Genomic DNA, 20,261 nt, shown 5'->3' with positions numbered 1-20,261 from the left:
ACACTATACTTTCCATAAAAGGAACACTATCTATACGTTATTATTTAATATCCATGTAAGGAGCTAATCTCTTCCCTTGACGATACGTGCAATATCCGAAGATCGTTCACGTACCGACAAGCTTTCATTCATAATGTTCATACATCATCCTTACATTACATGCAATATTAATATCTTTATTTATATCCTGACAGTACGTGCAATATCCGAAGATCATTCACGTACCGTCAGACAATCAATCGTATCTATCACATATGTCATACACGGCATACACCTCTTTTCTCGGATATTGGTATGGTTCGGTTCCCTAGTTCCCAAATATTAGTAGGGTTCGATTCCCTCTTCGTTACCTTACAACCATACATCATACCTCGAGTATTAGTGGGGCTCGGTACCCATTTCGTAACCATACATCCATACATTATCATTTATTTCTTCTATTATCTCCATCATGTTCATACACATAAACATACCTAACATACTTACCTTATACATAGCGTTACAACCTGACAGTACGTGCAATATCCGAAGATCGTTCACGTACCATCAAGCAATCATTCATACATTTCACATCATCCACATAAGGCATACACTTATCTCTTAGGATAAGTGTATTAACTATCACATTGAGTATGCACACAGCCCCGAAAACATAACAAGGAATGGGGCTAGAAACTCACCTGAACACGGTTACGTTCTCCGTTGATCGTAATCCCTTTCTTCAGTTGTGCACGGCTGACTGTATAACAAGTATACATATCAATTTAACTATCACTACTTATAACATCTTTCTAGTCTTAATTACTACCCACAACGAACCGGGGGTCCGGGGGCAGCGCCCCTGGCAGCGGGGTCTAGGGGCGGCAGCCCCTAGCAGGGTCCAAGGGGCAGAGCCCCTGGCTGGGGTCGAGCTGCCAGGTCAGCTTGGAAAAATTTTATTTCCATTAACTGTCTTAACACATTTTTCATTAGATTTTAAATTTATTTTCTAAACGAACTTGGCTTTAGGCGAAGTTAAACCTTAGGCGAACTTGGCTTCAGGCGAAGTTAAACCTTAGGCGAACTTGGCTTCAGGCGAAGTTAAACCTTAGGCGAACTTGGCTTCAGGCGAAGTTATCCTTAGGCGAACTTGGCCGTAGGCGAAGTTATGCTTGAAGGCGAAGTTACGCTTGAAGGCGAAGTTCATCAGGCGAACTTAATATTGCAGGCGAAGTTATCGCGCTGCAGATCTGTTTGCCCATAAATCCTTCGTTTCTTAGCCAAATAACTCGATTTTGGTACCCACGGAATCGTATGATCGGCGCCTACAAAACCCAACCGTCAAATCGGCCTAAAATCGACGTTTTAGGGGTCCGATTTGGGCAGTTTGGGTTTCGGGTCCGGTTAACCCATCCAATCCTAACCATTTTCAGTAATATTAGCTTTGTTGGATTTGTTCTTACCTTACCAACTCAGATCTATCAACAAAATCTCGGGTCTCGGCTTCGAATCTTGATCGGTTAGAATGTGTGTGCTTTGAGTGTGTGAAGAAATAGATGTAAATGAAGATATTTTTGGGATTTTGGGGGTATTTATATCCCTGAAATCCCATTCTTATTTAACCCATCTCAATTAATCCACGTCCACAACCCACATCCATTACCCAACACTAGCCCGACCCATACCAACTCCTATTCTATTATTTATTTCCTGATAATCCGGGTAAACTTTCTCTCTATTACTAAGTAACATAATTAATATTACTTGGAAATTTCGGGATGTTACAATTCCACCAAATAAGGAAGTGTACACTACAAGATCAAGTGGTGAATTATCAACTCCAAAGTCTTAGATAAACTTTCGCCGAAGATCAGAACCCGTCACTTAAAGGATGTATAAATGAGGGGGAGTATTATACGCGTGCACTCTTTTTCCCCTAGCTATGGTTTTATCCTACTAGGTTTTCCTAGCAAGGTTTATAATGAGGCAACATCGCTAAGCGTATTTCATTATGTGGATAGTCAAGGGGGAGTGTTATGAATATACCATAAGTAGTGACTCTCCACATTCATAACCTTTACTTTTTATTATGTCTGTAATAATGCTATAGCCCTATAAATAGTGGCTATTGTTATTGTATTAGACACACCTTTCAATGAATGAGAACTATCATCTTTTCTACTTCTTATTTTCTCTCTATTCTATGATTATATGCATTTCCTATAATGTTAATAGGTCGTTGTTTCACAACATATATGTGTTTAACTGTATTTTTAACAACTGATAATGGTATACTAAGGTTATGATATATGACGGGTTGAATATTAACTCAATCCGTATCCCATTGATCTTATTTTCCTAATTCGTTGCGTCCGTGTAGCTTGTTTTAAACATATAAACGATTTGGTAGAATGAATTTCAGTTATAATGAGAAGATTAAGGATCAAGAAACCATCGGGTCACGAATTGGGACATGGATACGGGTTTATGGGTTTGGATTAAAAATATAATATAATCTTTTGAACAATTTATCTATTAGTCCCTGAATTTTAAGAGTGGATACAATATGAGTTAAAACTTAAGTTTAGGGTGAACTATGTATATAAAATCAAAGTTATTTTGATAAATTTAATAAATATAATAAACAATAATAATAAAATAGTAATGACTCGATAAATGAAAAAAGAAATGAAAATCTAACCTTCATTTAATTTTAATGAAGCAAAAAAGAAATGAAAATCTAACTCCACCATTATATGTCTAGTTTGATTCTAGTGGAAGAGACCGCACTTCACGACATTGATGCAACATAATTTTAGTCGGTAGGGATTCGGTTTGTTATGTACCGCCATTTGCTATAGTAAAATGTGTATTCTGTATAATTGGTATAATTTACTAATTTAGGATAAAATTTATATAACATCTACAAAGAAAATAAATTAAACACAATTACATATTTATTTATTTTTCTAAGTGAACATAACTAATGCATATAATATAAGGTAACATGAGAAGCCTAACTAAAGTTGCAAAACTAATACAACATTTAAACATAGATCAAAAGCCGAATGAAAAGTTTATGTATTTATACAAACAATTCTAGGTAAGAACACAATCAACTTCACAAAATCTTGTTTCAACATTATAAATTTACATACATCACAAATATACCCCCTTCATCATGTGTTTAAATTCAAACTAACCCTATCGATCCTTAAGTCACGTAATCCCACCCAAATGATGATGTACATCATGCTTGTTCCCACTCCTTGCAAATTTTACACATATGTACAATATCGTTGCAAGAAACATGCAAAACATGGAAGAGACATGCAAAACTTAATTAACCAATGGTTGACTAACAAATAAGAATAACCGATGGTTAACCAAGCACCAGTAAGGTTTACATTAACCGAATGATCGTTTTGATAGAGGGATTAACACGACAATAAGCTCTTGGCCCATAGCAATCGCTCACTTTGCCACCGTCTGCAACAGTATTCAATCAAAGTTACAGTTAACAAAAGCTACAATATATAAAATCGTCATTGTAAAACAGTTGAATTGTTAGTATACAAAACGGTAGTTGCGTACCTTTCCAACATAAAGATCAATCTTTCTAGGAGTTTCTGGGAGTTGCTAGTTAGTGGGAGAGAGATAGAGATAGTATATCTTTATATATTTTAATTTGGCTAAAAGTTTAAGTTGTCTACAGAAATAGTCTCTCAAGTAGTAAAAGTCAAATTCATCCGTATGTGCTTTGCACATGACTGGTTTTAACGAGAAAACTTAACTGGGTTAGGACCAAAGGACAAAACATGATAAGGTTTTTAATCATAAAAGATGTTTTCTGTCATTAAGTATGCTAAAGAACGTCCATTGAAAAACCGTGCAAACATAAATGGCGTCTTTTGGCATTTTGTCTTGTTAATATTTGATAGCGATAGGAATATTTGTGATAAAAAACATAAAAAACAAAAGTGTTGTGTAGAAAAAAGATTTCCTCAAATTTATAAATATGAGATTCTATATAAATATGAGATACTACACTTTTTATTGTGTGCATTATATATATTACATTTAACTTTTATTTTTTATTTATTTATTTATTTCAAATAACAAACTTTATTCATTTTTATCATTTGGCAACGTTTGTAAAAACTAGTAACTAATAAATGGAAAAGGAAAACAATAAAACACCAAAAATAAATATAAAAATAACAAAGACAAAAAAGGTAAAAAGTGTTATAATATTAGCCCTAACTATAACAAGATTATTAGGATAATGTGAGAACTTAAAGATAATAAAGAAGTCACCACTATTTTTAACAATATAATTTATGTAATCTTTGAAGAAGATAGAATATATGATTCAGTAACTTCGTTGATATATCCATTACATACGTTGATATTTATAGTACAAACTTTACTATTGCAAACTACTATTGAGGTGACTATTTGGGGAACAAACGTATATGATTGCTTTGAAAATTGGTCATCCAAAAACATAGATAAAATCGTACGTTGAAAAAGTGGTCATCCAAAAACATGGATAAAATCATAACACTCCCCCTGGATGACACTTTTCAAAACTTTGGAGATTTGCAGTACTGCCTCATTAAAAACCTTGCTAAAGAAAAACCCAATAGGAAAAAGCTTTAGCTAAGGGGAAAAGAGTGCAGTAGATAGCTCCCCCTCAAGTTGCAGGTCGTTACATTATCCGTACATGGCGCATGCCAATATCATGGACATGTTTTCTGAATGTTGCCGTGGGAAGTGCTTTTGTGAAAAGATCAGCTGAGTTGTTGCTCGATTGGACATATCTCATTTCAACCTGATTGTCTTTAGTAAGGTCCCGAGTATACTCAAAGTATCTTGGTGGTATATGCTTTGTTCTATCACTTTTGATATACCCTTCCTTCATTTTCGAGACACAAGCTGCATTATCTTCATAGATAGGAGTTGGAATTCGATCTTTCTCTAGTCCACAAGAAATCAATATGTGTCGTGAAATAGATCTTAACCATACACATTCTCTTGAAGCTTCATGCAATGCAATGACTTCAGCATGATTTGAAGATGTTGCAATGAGTGTTTGTTTCTAAGAACGCCATGAAATCGCAGTTCCTCCATTCTCAAATACGTATCCAGTTTGAGATTTTGCTTTATGGGGATCAGATAAATAACCTGCATCTGCATAACCAACTAACCCTTCTTTTGAATCGTTAGGATAAAATAAACATAAATCAGCAGTTCCTTTTAGATACCGAAAAATATGTTTAATGTCATTCCAATGTCTTTTAGTAGGGGATGAACTGAATCTTGCCAATAAGTTAACTGCAAAAGAAATGTCAGGTCTTGTACAGTTAGTAAGATACATAAGTGCTCCAATTGCACTGAGGTATGGTACTTCAGGACCAAGAATCTCTTCATTATCTTCGCAAGGACGAAATGGATCATTGTCAACATTGAGTGATCTAACAACTATTGGTGTGCTTAAAGGGTTTGCTTTGTCCATATTGAAACGTTTTAAGAGTTTCTCAGTATAAGTTGACTGATGCACAAGTATTCCATTGTGCATATGCTCAATTTGTAAACCAAGACAATATTTGGTTTTTCCAAGGTCTTTCATTTCAAATTCTTTCTTTAAAAGAGCAATCGCTTCATTAATTTCTTTTTGTGTCCCAATTAAATTGAGATCATCAACATACACAGCTATGATCACATACCCTGATGTTGTCTTCTTGATGAAGACGCATGGACAAATAAGATTATTTGTGTATCATTTGCTTATCAAATAATCACTCAAACGATTGTACCACATCCTTCCAGATTGTTTCAGTCCATACAAGGATCTTTGTAACTTAATGGAATACATTTCCTTAGGCTTTGAGCTTATAGCTTCGGGGAGTTTAAATCCTTCGGGAATTTTCATATAGATGTCACTATCTAGTGATCCATACAAGTAAGCTGTGACAACATCCATAAGACGCATCTCTAAATTTTTAGAGACTGCTAAGCTGATTAAATATCTAAACGTAATAGCATCCATGACAGGAGAATACGTTTCTTCATAGTCAATTCCTGGCCTCTGAGAAAAACCTTGAGCTACAAGTCTTGCTTTATATCTTGTAACTTCATTTTTCTCATTTCGTTTTCTCACAAAAACCCATTTATATCCTACAAGTTTCATTGACTTTGGTGTAATGACAATAGGTCCAAAAACCTTTCGATTATTTAGGGAATTTAATTAAGCTTGCATGACATCTTTCCATTTGTTCCAATCTTGTCGATTTTTACAATCATCTACAGAATTTGGTTCAGGGTCATCATTTTCTTCCATGATATCACTTGCCACAGAATAAGAAAATATATCATCAATATTTTTCATTTCATCTCGATCCCACATTATATGTGATTGACCATAGTTGATTGACAATTCTTTATTTGAATCATTTATTCCTTCCTGAGGAAATGTTATATCATTTATTTTTTCCTGAGGAAAGGTTTTTTCGATCATTCCTTCCTTAGGGTCAGTATCCTTTTCAGAGCCCTTTCTTTTTCGAGGATTTTTATCCTTTGAACCGATTGGCCTTCCACGTTTGAAACGTTTTTGAGATTCATGAGGTGCATTATTATGGTTTTGCTTGCTTGGAATCTCAACTCGAGCTGGAGCATTAGCAGCTGGTATATGAGATTTAGTGACCCTGTTTATATCAGTAAATGCATCAGGTAACTGATTTGCAATTTCTTGTAAATGTATTATTTTTTGAACCTCTGTCTCACTTTGTTCTGATCTTGGGTCTAGGTGTAACAATGATGGCACACACCATGATATATCTCTTTCTTGCTTTTTCATTTCTCCCCCTAATGCCGGGAACATTGTCTCGTTAAAATGGCAATCAACAAAACGTGCTGTAAATACATCACCTGTTAAAGGTTCAAGGTATTTTATGATGGAAGACGTTTCATATCCAACATATATTCCCAACCTTCTTTGGGGACCCATTTTTGTGCGTTATGGCGGTGCAATAGGAACATACACAGCACACCCAAAAATTCTAAGATGAGAGATATTTGGCTCATTTCCAGAAACAAGTTGTGTGGGAGAGTATTTATGATTTGCACTTGGTCTCACACGGATTAATGATCCAGCATCTATAATTGCATGACCCCAAATAGAAACAAGGAGTTTTGTCCTCATTATTAATGGTCTAGCTATTAGCTGTAGGCGTTTGATCAACGACTCGGCTAAGCCATTTTGTGTGTGTACATGAGCAACAGGGTGTTCTACAACAATCCCCACAGACATGCAATAATCATCAAAAGCATGTGATGTAAATTCTCCCGCATTATCAAGCCTTACTCTTTTAATGGTATAATCCGGAAAATGTGCACGTAATTTGATAATTTGAGCAAGAAATTTTGCAAAAGCAACATTACGAGTCGATAATAAAGAGATATTAGACCATCTGCTGGATGCGTCTATTAAGACCATGAAGTATCTAAATGGTCCACATGGTGGATGAATTGGTCCACATATGTCACCTTGATTCTTTCAAGAAACATTGGTGTTTCTTTATCGACTTTTAATGGCGAAGGCCTTGTAATTAATTTTCCAAGAGAACAAGATGTACATTGAGACATTTTATCTATTTTGTGGATCTTTTGACCTTTCAGTGGATGCCCATGTGTATTTTCAATGATCCTTTTCATCATTGTGGATCCTGGATGGCCTAATCTGTCATGCCATAAGTTTATGATACCAGAATCGTAACAATTTTCTTTGACTGCCATATGTGCTTGAGGCACATTTATATATGTATAATGCAAACCAGAATGGAGCATTGGAAATTTTTTCAATATTTGATCTTTGCTTATGATATGAAAATATTTTTCATTACTAACAGTCATTGACTGAGTATCATATCCATTATGATATATGTTTCTGAAACTCAACAAATTTCTTATTGATTTCGGGGAAAATAAAGCATTTTCTATTTTGAGCTTTGTACCATTTGGTAATGCTAAATTAGCTTTTCCCACTCCTTCTATCAAGTTTGTAGGACCTGATATTGTATTGATGATCCCTTTTGTTGGTTTCAGTTTATAAAATATTTTTTAGATCTAAGTATAGTATGCGTGGCTCCACTATCCGCTATACATATATCTTCTTCATTTGTTTGATCTTGTGCTCCGGTGATTTTCATTTTAAATCTTGAAAAATATTAAGAAAAATAATAAGTGTATAACGAAGACATATGATATTTTAATAAGAACTTTATTTAATTAAAACACAAGTAGTACATGAAAGAGGAACTACATAATTAGAGATAATGAGAACGCACTTAATAATTGCATCTAATTATAGTAGTCAAGCAACTTTGTTTCAAAGTTCCACCTCAAAGTCTTCAACGCTCAGCTCAACATTGATATTATTAAAGTTATCAACATGGTTCATTTCTTTCTCTTTTCCTTTTAGGGAGGCTTGGTACAGTTCACATAGATGTGGAGCTGTGCGACAAGCCTTTGCCCAGTGGTTTGTACTTCCACATCTAAAACATGAAGTGCCATTGTTTTCGGACCTACCAGCTTCATTCCATTTATTTTGGTGGTTAGAATTGGTATTGTGTGGGACATGATAATTATTGGCTCTCTGGTTACGACCACGGCCACGACCTTAAGAATTATTGTTCCATTTGAATGAAAGCTTACGATCATTAAAATGTCTTTTGTCAGAATGACCACGGCCACGTCCACGGCCTTGTCCTCGACTTTGTTCCCATTTATGACCAGAATTTTTATGAGAACTTTTGTGAGCAACATGTGCTTCTGGTATTGCTAATGAACTCGTGGGACGAGATTGATGATTTTTCATCAATAATTCATTATTTTTTTCTACTACAAGGAGCAATGCATTTAGATCAGAGTATCTCCTAAAATTCTGCAAACGATAATGTGTTTGCAAGTTTATGTTTGATGCATGAAACGTGGAGAAAGTTTTCTCTAACTTTTCTTCCTCTGTTACGGGATACCCACAAAATTCTAGCTTTGAGCAAATTCGGTATAAAGCAGAGGTGTAATCATTTACCCTCTTAAAATCTTGGAACCTAAGACTGTTCCATTCATCTCTAGAAGTAGGAAGTAAACTTCCCTTAGATGACCGAATATGCTTTTCAAATCTTCTCATATCATATATGGGTTATCATAATTAAAATACTCATGCTGTAGTAATTCATCAATATGTTTATGGATGAAAACATTAGCTCTTGCTTTATCCTGGTCAGAGCAATCATTGTATTCTTGGATTGTTTCTAACACATCTATAGATTTTAAATGTCTTTTGACATTTGCTGTCCAAGACATATAGTTTTCTCCAGAAATGTTGAGTGCAGGGAATTCGAGTTTTGCTATATTTGACATTTTGTTGCTAAACATAATAGAGCAAATAATAAGATAAATATTAGAATCCATATATATCAATCAACAATGAGATACAATACATTGGTAGAGCTATAAACATAAAAAAGAAAAAGAAAATGCCGAAATCTTCAGATGGGAGATTAAAAATTAGAATGAGAAGTAGTATAAGCATTATAGTGACCAACAGCAAAACCGGGTGAATCATTTTGAAAACTTTATCTTGGATAAATTTAATAAGAAGAATGTTTGTTGTAAATGAAATGGGGTTAATAATTGGTTATTTATAGTGAAAATTTATAACCATTTTACAACGGCTATATTACCGTTTTATAACGGTAACATTACCGTTTGTATGTGTGTGTGTGTATATATATATATAATATTAATTATTTTAAAGTAAGATAATAAATAAGATAATAAATACAGTTTATTTTATAAAATATATAATTATTTTGCATAATAATAAGAATAAAATTGTTAGTATAAATAAATCTAACTTTTAAATGATATATTAGTGTGCATATAAAAATTAGAATGGTTATCAAATTTTAATAACAATGTTTATACACATTATTGTTATTACTTAGTATATGTATATGCATAGATATATTTTCAATATACATAATTAAAGAAGTGTTTATGATACTTATGTAGATACCTTTGTGTCTATTACCTTTATTGATTAGGATATAAGCGGCTCGTGCTGATAACGTGTTATAATATTAGCCCTAACTATAACAAAATTATTAGGATAATGTGAGAACTTGAATATAATAAAGAAGTCACCACTATCTGTAACAATATTATTTATGTAATCTTTGAAGAAGATAGAATATATGATTCAATAACTTCGTTGATATATCCATTACATACGTTGATATTTATAGTACAAAGTTTACTATTGCAAACTACTATTGAGGTGACTATTTGGGGAACAAACGTATATAATTGCTTTGAAAATTGGTCATCCAAAAACATAGATAAAATCATACGTTGAAAAAATGGTCTTCAAAAAACATGGATAAAATCATAACAAAAAGAAAGCAATAAAACACCAAAAACTGAGTAAAAAATCAGGAATAAAAGTATAAAACCCCTTCACTACTAAGGTGCTGTTTGTTTTTGCAGACATAAACTGTCTGTAAGCTGATTTCATCTGTTTTTATGTCTGCAGCTGAAGATGTGGTCTGAAGCTCTGTAAGCTGAAAAAATAAGACTGTTTGTTTTTATAAGTTAACACTGTCTGCATAAACTGAAAATACAAACACATTAATTAATAAATTATTTATTAATTCATTAATATCACCAAGAAAGGGAAGTACAAGGAGTTCCAGAAGACGATGTAGAAGAAACTCCATTGTTACTATTCGAATCACCACCGCCACAAACGTCTTCGTCGTCGCCAGAAGATGTCTCCTCCGTCTCCAACCGTGACGGCGACGTGTCCGGCGTCTCAAACGGCGTATTTCCGGCGACCCTACTCTTTCTCCCGTTTTCCTCACCGTTGTACACCGGATTCGAAATGGATGGGTGGCATGGGCGATTAATCCCATCGGGACCGGAATGGCGGGGGCTCAATCGTTTATCGCGTTCAAGGGTTCCAACGGATCGATAACGGTGAAGACGTATAATATTAGCTCCTACTCGTCAATTGTTGAAGGGAAGATTGCGTTTGAAGTGCCGGAGGCTAGTGCTGAGTTTTCCGGTGGGGTGATGAGGATTTTTGCGACGATGAAGTTGCCGGAGGCGATGACGGAGGTGAATCATATCTGGCCGGAGTTTATGGGATGCTTATTGTTGTTTTTGGATGGTTGGAGAGGAGGCAGTAGGAGAGCAGGTAGGGTGAAGATGTGTGAAGCAATAATTTTTAGTTTTTTTTTAAGATAAAAGAAGCTGATTTCAGATCTTATCTTAAAAAAAACAAACAGTCTTCATGGGTGATGTCTGCGCGCCTGCAGACATCACCCCTCCTGCAGATGCTTTAATCAAAAACAAACACAACCTAAGTAGTGTCTTTGTGTCTGCAAGTTAGAGCCTCAGAAATAATAATAATAATAATAATAATAATAATAATAATAATGGGTTCATTGGGTGGTGGTGGGTTTAACAGCGGCTTATGGGGAATGAACGGAGGAAACAGAGAAGAAGACCCAAATCTTCATCTGAATCATCATCTCATGTTTCCGGTGATGCAAGCGGATGGTTATTCCCATTGAAGCCAGCCGCCACTCTTGCCCTCACCGGTGACACTATTGCTCAGCTTCGTGACAGATGGGTCAACTCCAAATCACTCCAAAGTCAACACCCTTCTGATTCTAACGTGGTTAGTTGTTTAATTACCTTCAACCCAACGTCAGTTTTGTTTAATATTCTTCTATGTTTGTAATTAAAGTCATTAAATTTAATGATGATAGATGGTTTGAATTTTTATTAGAGAACACTAGCCCCTTGCTAATTACGCACATCATTTGGTTTCCTAGCGTCCAGCAGGTCATGAATAATAATGTTATGACTCTAGGTTGCCGTTTGTATCGATGTAAACACTACTTTTTAATGAACTATAATTGATAAAATAGAATTTTGGATATCATACCTTAAAAAGGTTAAGTTAAAAATGTCATGTGGGAGTTTGAAATCCGGTTGGTAAGCATTGACTTGTGCTGTTATTAATCAATGTTTTCTTTTATAGAAGTAGGTTTAAATTAGAAGTTGAATAACACTATGATGATTATATGATTCTTTTATTTCAAATGTTGAGGAGATTCAAACTGTTATTTCCTATTTTGAAAACCTTTTTCTGGGTTCATAATTTGTTTTAGATAAGCCTGAAGTTAAATAAATGGTTGTTCTTTGAAAACATAGAAAAGCCCTTGATGGAAATTTGATGTTTAGTTTGATTCATGAGTTGAAAGTTCAAAACTTTGCACAAAATATAGTCCATACATGAGTTATCTTTTTTTGACTGCTTCTCCATGTAACTAGGATAATATTAAACCCGTCTTTATCATCATCAATACTATTCATATTATTACTGACTATTGTATTGTCACAATCATTCTTTAATTTAAGCTTCTTTGTGAAACTAAAACGAACTACGGAAAGAGTTAGTTTATTATTTTTCAAATAAAAAGCTATGTTTGCTATACTCATAGTGGTTCTACTTCTACCTTTGCTTATATAATCTAAGAAACTGTTAACATATTTTTATATGCCAAGTGGATTTAGAGTTCTTTTTTTGTGTATAATTTGTCTGTGAAATACATTTGTAGCCGGATTAGCTATTTTCATACGTGTTAAGCTTTTGTAGGTTGAATTTATACATGCAAAGCATACAATCTGTTTATATTGGCACTCTGTTACCAACATCACAAATTCAGTCTATCGTCTGAATTTGTAATTTGATTAATTTGCTTTTGAGATTTAAAACCGGATGTAATGCATTCTATCAGGATGTGACATGGAGTCTGCTGGACCATAATTGGCTCCGTGCCCTGCGAATGGCTTCTTATGGGTTCCTTTTGTATGGACCTGGTTCTTATGTCTGGTACCAGTATCTTGATCGTTGCATGCCACAACAGACAGCACAGAACATAATCGCAAAGGTCAATACAGCTTTTCTTTGATTACTCTATAAATAAATGAATCAAGAGTGATTCTTATTTTAATGATTTCTATAATTTTGATTTGCAGGTTATATTGAACCAAATTATACTTGGTCCGTCTGTTATTGCTGTTGTTTTTGCTTGGAATAATTTGTGGCAAGGGAAGCTTTCAGAGCTTCCTAATAAGTATCAGAAAGACGCTCTTCCTACATTACTTTTTGGTAACTACTTAACTTACAATTACAATATCTTATTAATAACATACGGTTGTCACATGTCAGCTGGTTTAGTCAATCTAATTTTTGCAGGGTTTAGATTCTGGATCCCCGTCAGCGTGATTAATTTCTGGTATCTCTCTCACTTTCTATGCATATAACTGTGAGCTTGGCTTTAGCAGCAATGGAATTCATTTAGTTTCTTCATTAATTTTGGTTTTGATTTTGTGTAGTTAAGTTAATCTCTGCAGTGCCCAAAATTTACAGGGATAAGGGGTGATTTTTGGTTTTTTGTTTTACAAAATACTGAAATAAAGTTCTTATATAGAAAAGCTAACATTACAAACAAATTTGTGTTTTTTGGTCACATAAGAAAAAAAACTAAGACTATGCAGGTATTATTTGTGGTGTTAGTTTGGACTGGTATAGAATTGCGATGTTTGAGTCGGGGTTTAATGAGTAAAGGGTCAAAATGCTTATTTCCTTCTTTTTTTGAAAACAATTATATAATTGGTGTGTCAAATTTGATTTACCAAAATAAATATTAGTTCATTAATAATTTTTTTTCTCTAATCGATTTAAGATGTTTTAGGTGACTTTCAATTTGTTTATGCATTTTCTTCTAACCTGTCTTTTCTTTTATTTTACCTTTTTAACCCTTTAAAGATAAATATATAACCTGAACTGACTCATTCATAAGTAGATTGCTTGAAATTGACATCTTAAAATATGAATTGTGAAACGACTTATGCTTTTTTAACTAATACATTTTAGATTTATACAGACACATTCACTTTTTCTCAGTCACTTAAAATCCCCAAATCTTGGTATCAATGCACCCATATGTTAAATCTTGGTATCATTCACTGTTAAAAATTCTAGTTACTTTAGTGGACCTTTTTGGATCCATATGTTAAATTATTTAATAATAAATAATGGATTTTTTTTTCTGCACGGTTAATCTCATGCGTATAAATTCTGTTCAGACTGGATTCTGTCTGTATCAAACAGAAAGATCCTTGGATGAGTGATTAATGGTGGTTTGGCATGTTATGTTACAGGGCTATTCCTCTTCAAGCGCGTGTTGGGTTCATGTCCCTGAATTCTATATTCTGGAATTTCTACTTGTCTTCTACTATAAGCAAGTGAAACTTTTGTCCCTGGAAGATAATATCTTCTGCTCCATTATCAACAGTTATTTTGCTTAACAAGAACCAAATCTTATAAGTTCAGTCAATCGAGATTTATTGATTCACTCGTTTTCATCAGGTGAGCGGTTGGAGGCTCAGACTCAAAGGGTTATATTCATCTTGCTTGACTGACTCTTTGGATGTTTTGACCATCACATTTCATTTTTTAATGTTTTTGGAAAAGCCAAGTTTTCACACCAACAAACGAATGAAATATATTTTCCAGAGCTTACTTGGGTGTCTGAATCAATTTTAGTCGTGACATAGTGATACAAAAAGACTTAAATGTGACGTGGCATTGCTTGGTTAGAAGCGTCTCATATGATAAATAATCCCATGTGAGTGCAAATATCTGAAGGATCATGTAGTGACCTCCATGCACAACTAAAATATGTGACGGGACGCCTCCTGGTTGCTACAATAACTTTGAAACGATCTTTCACTAAAAGGAAAAGGAAAATGCATATTTGTTTCTAAAAGTTACATACAAACTACTTTCATACCTATGGTTTAGGTTATGAAATTCGTTTTATTATGAATGATTACCTAGCATAATTAGTGAGAAAATAACATCGTTGATGTATTTGTACGTTAGAAACGTAGCAAGATCATTTGATTGTTATTTTCTTCAAGTTGCAAGGTTCATTTTATTTTAATTTTTATGAGAGAGTAGAAAATCAAGCAGAAAGTTTTGGACCAGTTTTAATAAATGTATGTGATGATTTAAAACCGAATACTCTAAATAGAGCATAAAAGATTAAGATGTACTTGCATGTAAAAGCTGAATCAATAACTGTCTTGCTTTTAGGACTTACCAACTTTATTAGCTTCTGGATCACTGAATCTGAGTTGTCCATTGTATAAGTTTGTATCATCATCATCGATAGTAGGCCATGATATTCAGCTTTGACTAAAGGAAACTGAATGCCCAAGCTACACATATAGACTATATAGTGAATCATAAACTCCTTTAAATTCAAAAGCTAGACAAAAGCAAATATGTTTAAGCTGCAGACTCAATCTAGACTCGCTAAAAGTTGGAGACTCCACCTGCAGCTACAATACTTAACCAACTTGTCAACTTTGGTCTCCCGTATTGTGCTTGTGCAACAACACTTGAGATCTGATTTGAGCCTTAGGCGGATGAGTATTCAGACCTCATTTTACCACTTAGATAACACGTTGGGTGCATTCTCATGATCTTCAACAAATTAATGAAAACACTACAGATGAATTCACTCCCCATTAAATGAAAACTTCTGACAAAATTTTTTTCTCACTTGAAGCCTTCACATTCTTGGTTTGTTTTTACTACAATCAGCATAATTGACTTCAGAAGAAAATACACCATTCACGTTCACTTTTCAATAATTCGAGTTGCCTATCCATTATGTAATGTTTCTGATTCAATCCAAAATGAAAGTTTTAAAAGGGTGCATCAACTTTTGTCTGGTAATTGTACTAAAAAGACGGTTACTTAGTCTTGTATTCGAGTTGCCTATTCGAAGGTATTGCCCCGTCAACAACTTTTCAGAAATTTCAATAATCAGAATCCTTAACAATTGAAAATAGAAACACCCCCACCACTGAACAATCAAAGAACATAGCGTTGGGGGATTTACACAAGGATTTCCAAAAAAACATTATTTGGGTTGAACATTAAAAACAATAATATATGAACTAAATATACTTAAAACATTTAAACAGGTGATTGATATATACTTTTTCTTCGTGTGACAAGATAAGTTCATATGCTATTAGCCGTATCATCATTGTTAGACACACTACCAATTCCATCATTCGAAATAAAGGTGCTCAAATCGGGTGCTGAGCACAAACTGGTTCGGCTTACAAATCGGGTTTTTGTTCTCCTCTAATACGGAATATTACTTGTACTGATTAAAAGGAGAATCAATGCATGGTAAGTGATCAAAAAGACCATAAACCATGCTCTCCATTCAACTTGAGACTTCACCATAAGTAAATGAAAACACAATGTTCAATAAAAAACATAATAAATGAACCTTAATTCATTATTTCTGGCATTAAGCCGCAACAAATAATTTAAGTTCCAGGTATTATATAACAAGTGTCGTCTCATAAAGTTGAAAAAAGAGGATAAACAAAATTATATACATACTGCATACATACATCCATACATATATGTATGCATGTATGTATGTTGGGCATCCAAGAATCCTTTGATGGCAGAAAAAACCAGCAAAAAGTGCCCAGTACTAAGAAAAAAATTAACTATAAGATGTTGAAAACCAACCTTCACAAGCTATCTTTCATGCTATACTTCATGAGCTGCACTTTAAGTGACAGCTGCTGTTTATGTTCTTCAATGTCTCTTAATACTGAAAGCAGATTGGTCCTATAAGCTTCACGTTTGCGCCTAGCACAATCCAACTCATTGGTAAGTTGTTCAATCTTCCTGTCTTTCTCGTCCTGTGCAAAATACAGATTCTGATTCATAAACAATGAGCAGTATTTACCCAACATCCAGAACACATTCAAGAGAAACTCAATATGATACAAAAAAATAAATTTTGCACAATAAAATGACACATTTATATGTTCAATGCAAATTCATTCCTAGTTAATCTTCCCGGGTAATGCTAACCCTAGAATTCAATTTTAATACACAGTGACGAAATTATTGTTACATCACATCAATAACAGCAATTAAAGAGGTTACAAACAGTTGAGGGCATTATTTAAACTGTTTAACTGAGTAACTTTTTTCATGGAAAAAGAATAACCGAATTCTTTTTCCTTTTTAACTAACTCTCTAATTTTACCCATTTAATTTGCTATCAATAAATTATAACCCTAAATTGACCATTTCTGCACAAATGGGTCACAATTACTCGCTTAAATCTCTAACAATGATAAGCAAAACAAAGAATTCTCCTTTTCAAGCAATGAAAGAAAACTACTTTTAGCATCATATGAAGAAAACATCATAGATCAAAAGAAGGATCGAGAAAGCTTATGCAAGCTAAACAAAAATAAAAAGAAGCCTGCTTGCAGGATTTAAGATTTGATATACAACAAGCAACTGGAAAGATAATAAGAAACTAACCTCTGATATATTCTGGTCCAAATTTCCAAGGTGATTTACACTACTTTTTGTCAGTGTTCCATTACTTCTAGAATCTTCCCTGCTACGCCCATTAACCATAACTCTCCCTTCGTTTTTCACTGCCATTGCAACTTTCCTAGTAGCCTCTTCCAATGCAGCCATGGCTAAATTGTATGAGTCAACAGACTCAGCCCCTTCTTCCACAAACTTAAACGCCTCGTGTCTAAGTGTATTATATCTAACAGTATGCGACTCCAAATAACTAGAAAGCGCATCATTAACTCGTTCTTCAAGTACAACACTGCTCTTAGCATTCACAGTCCATCTCTTTAGAATATAACCAAGGGGAAGAGTAAGAACATTCGTCACTCTGAAAACCGCCAACACATGTCTGCATAAAAGACCTGAAAACTCAAACATACAGCAGCTGCAAGTAGCTCTCATTTCTAGAACATTGAAGCAGACACGGTAACATTTATTGTCTTCCCCAAATTTTGATACGTGATAAGTTGTGACCTCACCATCATCCTCAACTTTTGATGCCGTTAAAGTAAGTGTCCCAACTAACTCTTCTTGAAACCTCATAAATATCTTTCTTGTGTAAAGTTCAGATGCCTGCTTCTCCATCGGGGATGGGGTCCGCAAAGGAGGGAGTGTGTTCATTGTATCATAATCCGCTTTAACTTCTTTCTCATTACGGCTCTCTAATGCTTTCTCATACAACTTAACAAACTGGTTTAAAGTAGTTGACGCGTTAATATATCCATCAAAATAAGAGTTCATGCTATCGCTGCGTTGCGTTATGGACATTTCAGCAAAGAATGTGTCACGCAAATATACCGGGACCCACTGTCTGCGTGAGGAATATATTGCTTGAAGCCACTCATGATCCCTAAGATCATACTTATCAACAAGAGGCAACCAACATGCTTCAAATTCTTCAACCGAGTCGGATAAATTCACACATTTATGAAAGTCCGCCTCAAAATTCGGGTACTGAAGAAACACATGGGATAGCTTCTCCTGGCACTTCTTGAAGATGTGCCACTTGCAGAACCGATGACGCGTGTCCGGAAAAACATGCATGATTGCTGACTGTATAACAGTGTCATGATCTGTAGTGATTGACACTGGGGACCGGCCCGACATTGCTGAACCCCATGTTTTAAACAGCCATATAAACGAGGACTCGGATTCGTTCAACAGAAAAGCACAGCCAAATAACAGAGGCTGCCCATGATGGTTAATCCCAGTAAACGGTGCAAAAGGCAAACGATACCTGTTTGATCTGTAAGTAGTGTCAAATGTGACAGTATCTCCAAAATAAGTGTAGTTTTCTCTCACTTTACTATCAGCCCAGAAAACATTACCCGTGAATTGTTCATCATCCCCTTGAACAGCATAAAAAAATGACGGATTATCAGCTTGCATTTGCCTTAAATAATCAATAAGAACTTGTATGTCACCTTCTAAACTCCTTTGACGGTTATTCCTCATGTAATTCCTACAATCAACCTCTGTAAACCCTACTTTACTGATCCCACCATACTCTTTAATCAGAGCTGACATTATCCTTCTGGGCCCCATCCCAGCAGCCTGCAAGGTATCTATCAGAGTCTTGGCAGGACCCGAGATTTGTCGATGCGACCGTAGGCAATGCACCTGGTCAGGCGGAACCAACTCATGATTATGTTCTTTGACAAACGTCGAGACGACCCATTTCCCCGAATCTTGAATCTTCACAGACATTGACGCTTTACAACCAACTCGCGTGACCGTGCGCGGGCGTTTAATCTCTCTATACTTGGTCGGCTTCTCGTTTAGGTTCCGAAACCCTTCCTTGGCACAAACGAATGACCGTTGTATAATCGCACCGTCCTTTCTAGACCTACGAGAGGAACTAACACGCGTGCTGAATCCTACACGACGCGCATACGAGTTATAAAAACCCTTGGCGGCCTCTTCAGACTCGAACTCCATGCCTTCGTAGGGCTCGAGTTCCAGGTCAAAGCGAGGGACGTAAGGCAAACTGTCGATGAAGAAACCGCCACTTCCGCTGGCAGTACCAGTGATGGTTGTTTCCATATTGGGAGAGTCATCAGCCATGTCATCATCATCGATAATAGTGACAGAGTCATCTCCGCCGACGCCTAATCCTATATCGAATTCGATGAACTCGTTTTCCATGTGAAATCTAGGGCTCAATATAAAACCAATTGTAAATGTAATAAGTTATTATTACTTACTTGTAATTGAGGTCTTGAAATAAAAAGTAAAAATCACGCTGAAAACTAAGGTTTGGAGAGAGGATCAACGGCATGATTGAACTATTGTAAAAACAAAACAATTGGATTTGGATTTGGATTTGGATTGAGCAATGAGGAATTGAAGATAGTAATAGTAATTAATTAGGGTTAAAGTACCGGAAAACAATATGTGATTAATTTATTAACAACGAAATCGGTTCTGGAATCGGTGGTTAATAACTTACTCCTGCTCAAATTCGTGGATCCTTTTTTGATTATAAAAGTTTTTTACTTTTCCTGTTTGTTTTCCCCGTAAACAAAGCAAGAAACGAACCCTACATAGACAAGGGGACATTCTTGGTCCGATTTTAACAGTTTTTAAACCCCAAACCAAAACAGCCAGTAACACTTTTTCTTATCGATGAAAACCAAAACCGAAACGTTACTAACGGTTTGACTCCGATTCGATTTCATAGTTCGCACATTTTTTAACTTTTATACAAGTTGTCAGCAGTGAA

The 20,261-nt window shown here is 35.0% G+C and overlaps 1 protein-coding gene and 1 pseudogene across 2 annotated transcripts; one reads left to right on the top strand and one right to left on the bottom strand.

Moving 5' to 3' along the window:
* The first annotated feature begins 11,480 nt into the window (after positions 1-11,480).
* On the top strand, positions 11,481-14,878 carry LOC143535770 (protein sym-1-like; annotated as a pseudogene). Its single transcript, XR_013135762.1, has 6 exons — positions 11,481-11,725; positions 12,852-13,004; positions 13,093-13,225; positions 13,313-13,352; positions 14,281-14,414; positions 14,489-14,878. The product of XR_013135762.1 is annotated as a protein sym-1-like (transcript).
* Positions 14,879-16,417: 1,539 nt separating this feature from the next.
* Positions 16,418-19,980, bottom strand: LOC143535789 (protein FAR1-RELATED SEQUENCE 5-like). The gene is made up of 2 exons (XM_077029938.1): positions 17,498-19,980; positions 16,418-16,860 (listed from the first exon to the last, which is right to left on the bottom strand). The coding sequence occupies exons 1-2, from the start codon at positions 19,682-19,684 to the stop codon at positions 16,687-16,689; spliced, it is 2,361 nt and encodes a 786-aa protein (XP_076886053.1). The 5' UTR covers positions 19,685-19,980; the 3' UTR covers positions 16,418-16,686.
* Between the last annotated feature and the right edge of the window lie 281 nt (positions 19,981-20,261).

Source organism: Bidens hawaiensis, unplaced genomic scaffold (assembly GCF_021521415.1).
Source record: "Bidens hawaiensis isolate Kalapana, Puna unplaced genomic scaffold, B.hawaiensis_p1.1 tig00010601_1, whole genome shotgun sequence".
NCBI lineage: Eukaryota > Viridiplantae > Streptophyta > Magnoliopsida > Asterales > Asteraceae > Bidens > Bidens hawaiensis.
Note: the sequence above shows the minus strand (reverse complement) of the source record. Positions and strands in the feature narration are given on the sequence as shown.

Bases quoted from the DNA above. Each gene is read 5' to 3' on its own strand.
- LOC143535789 (XM_077029938.1), bottom strand. From the start codon at position 19,684: ATGGAAAACGAGTTCATCGAATTCGATATAGGATTAGGCGTCGGCGGA. The intron at 16,861-17,497 runs GTTAGTTTCTTA...TATTTTGCACAG, and splicing joins TGGACCAGAATATATCAGAG to GACGAGAAAGACAGGAAGAT.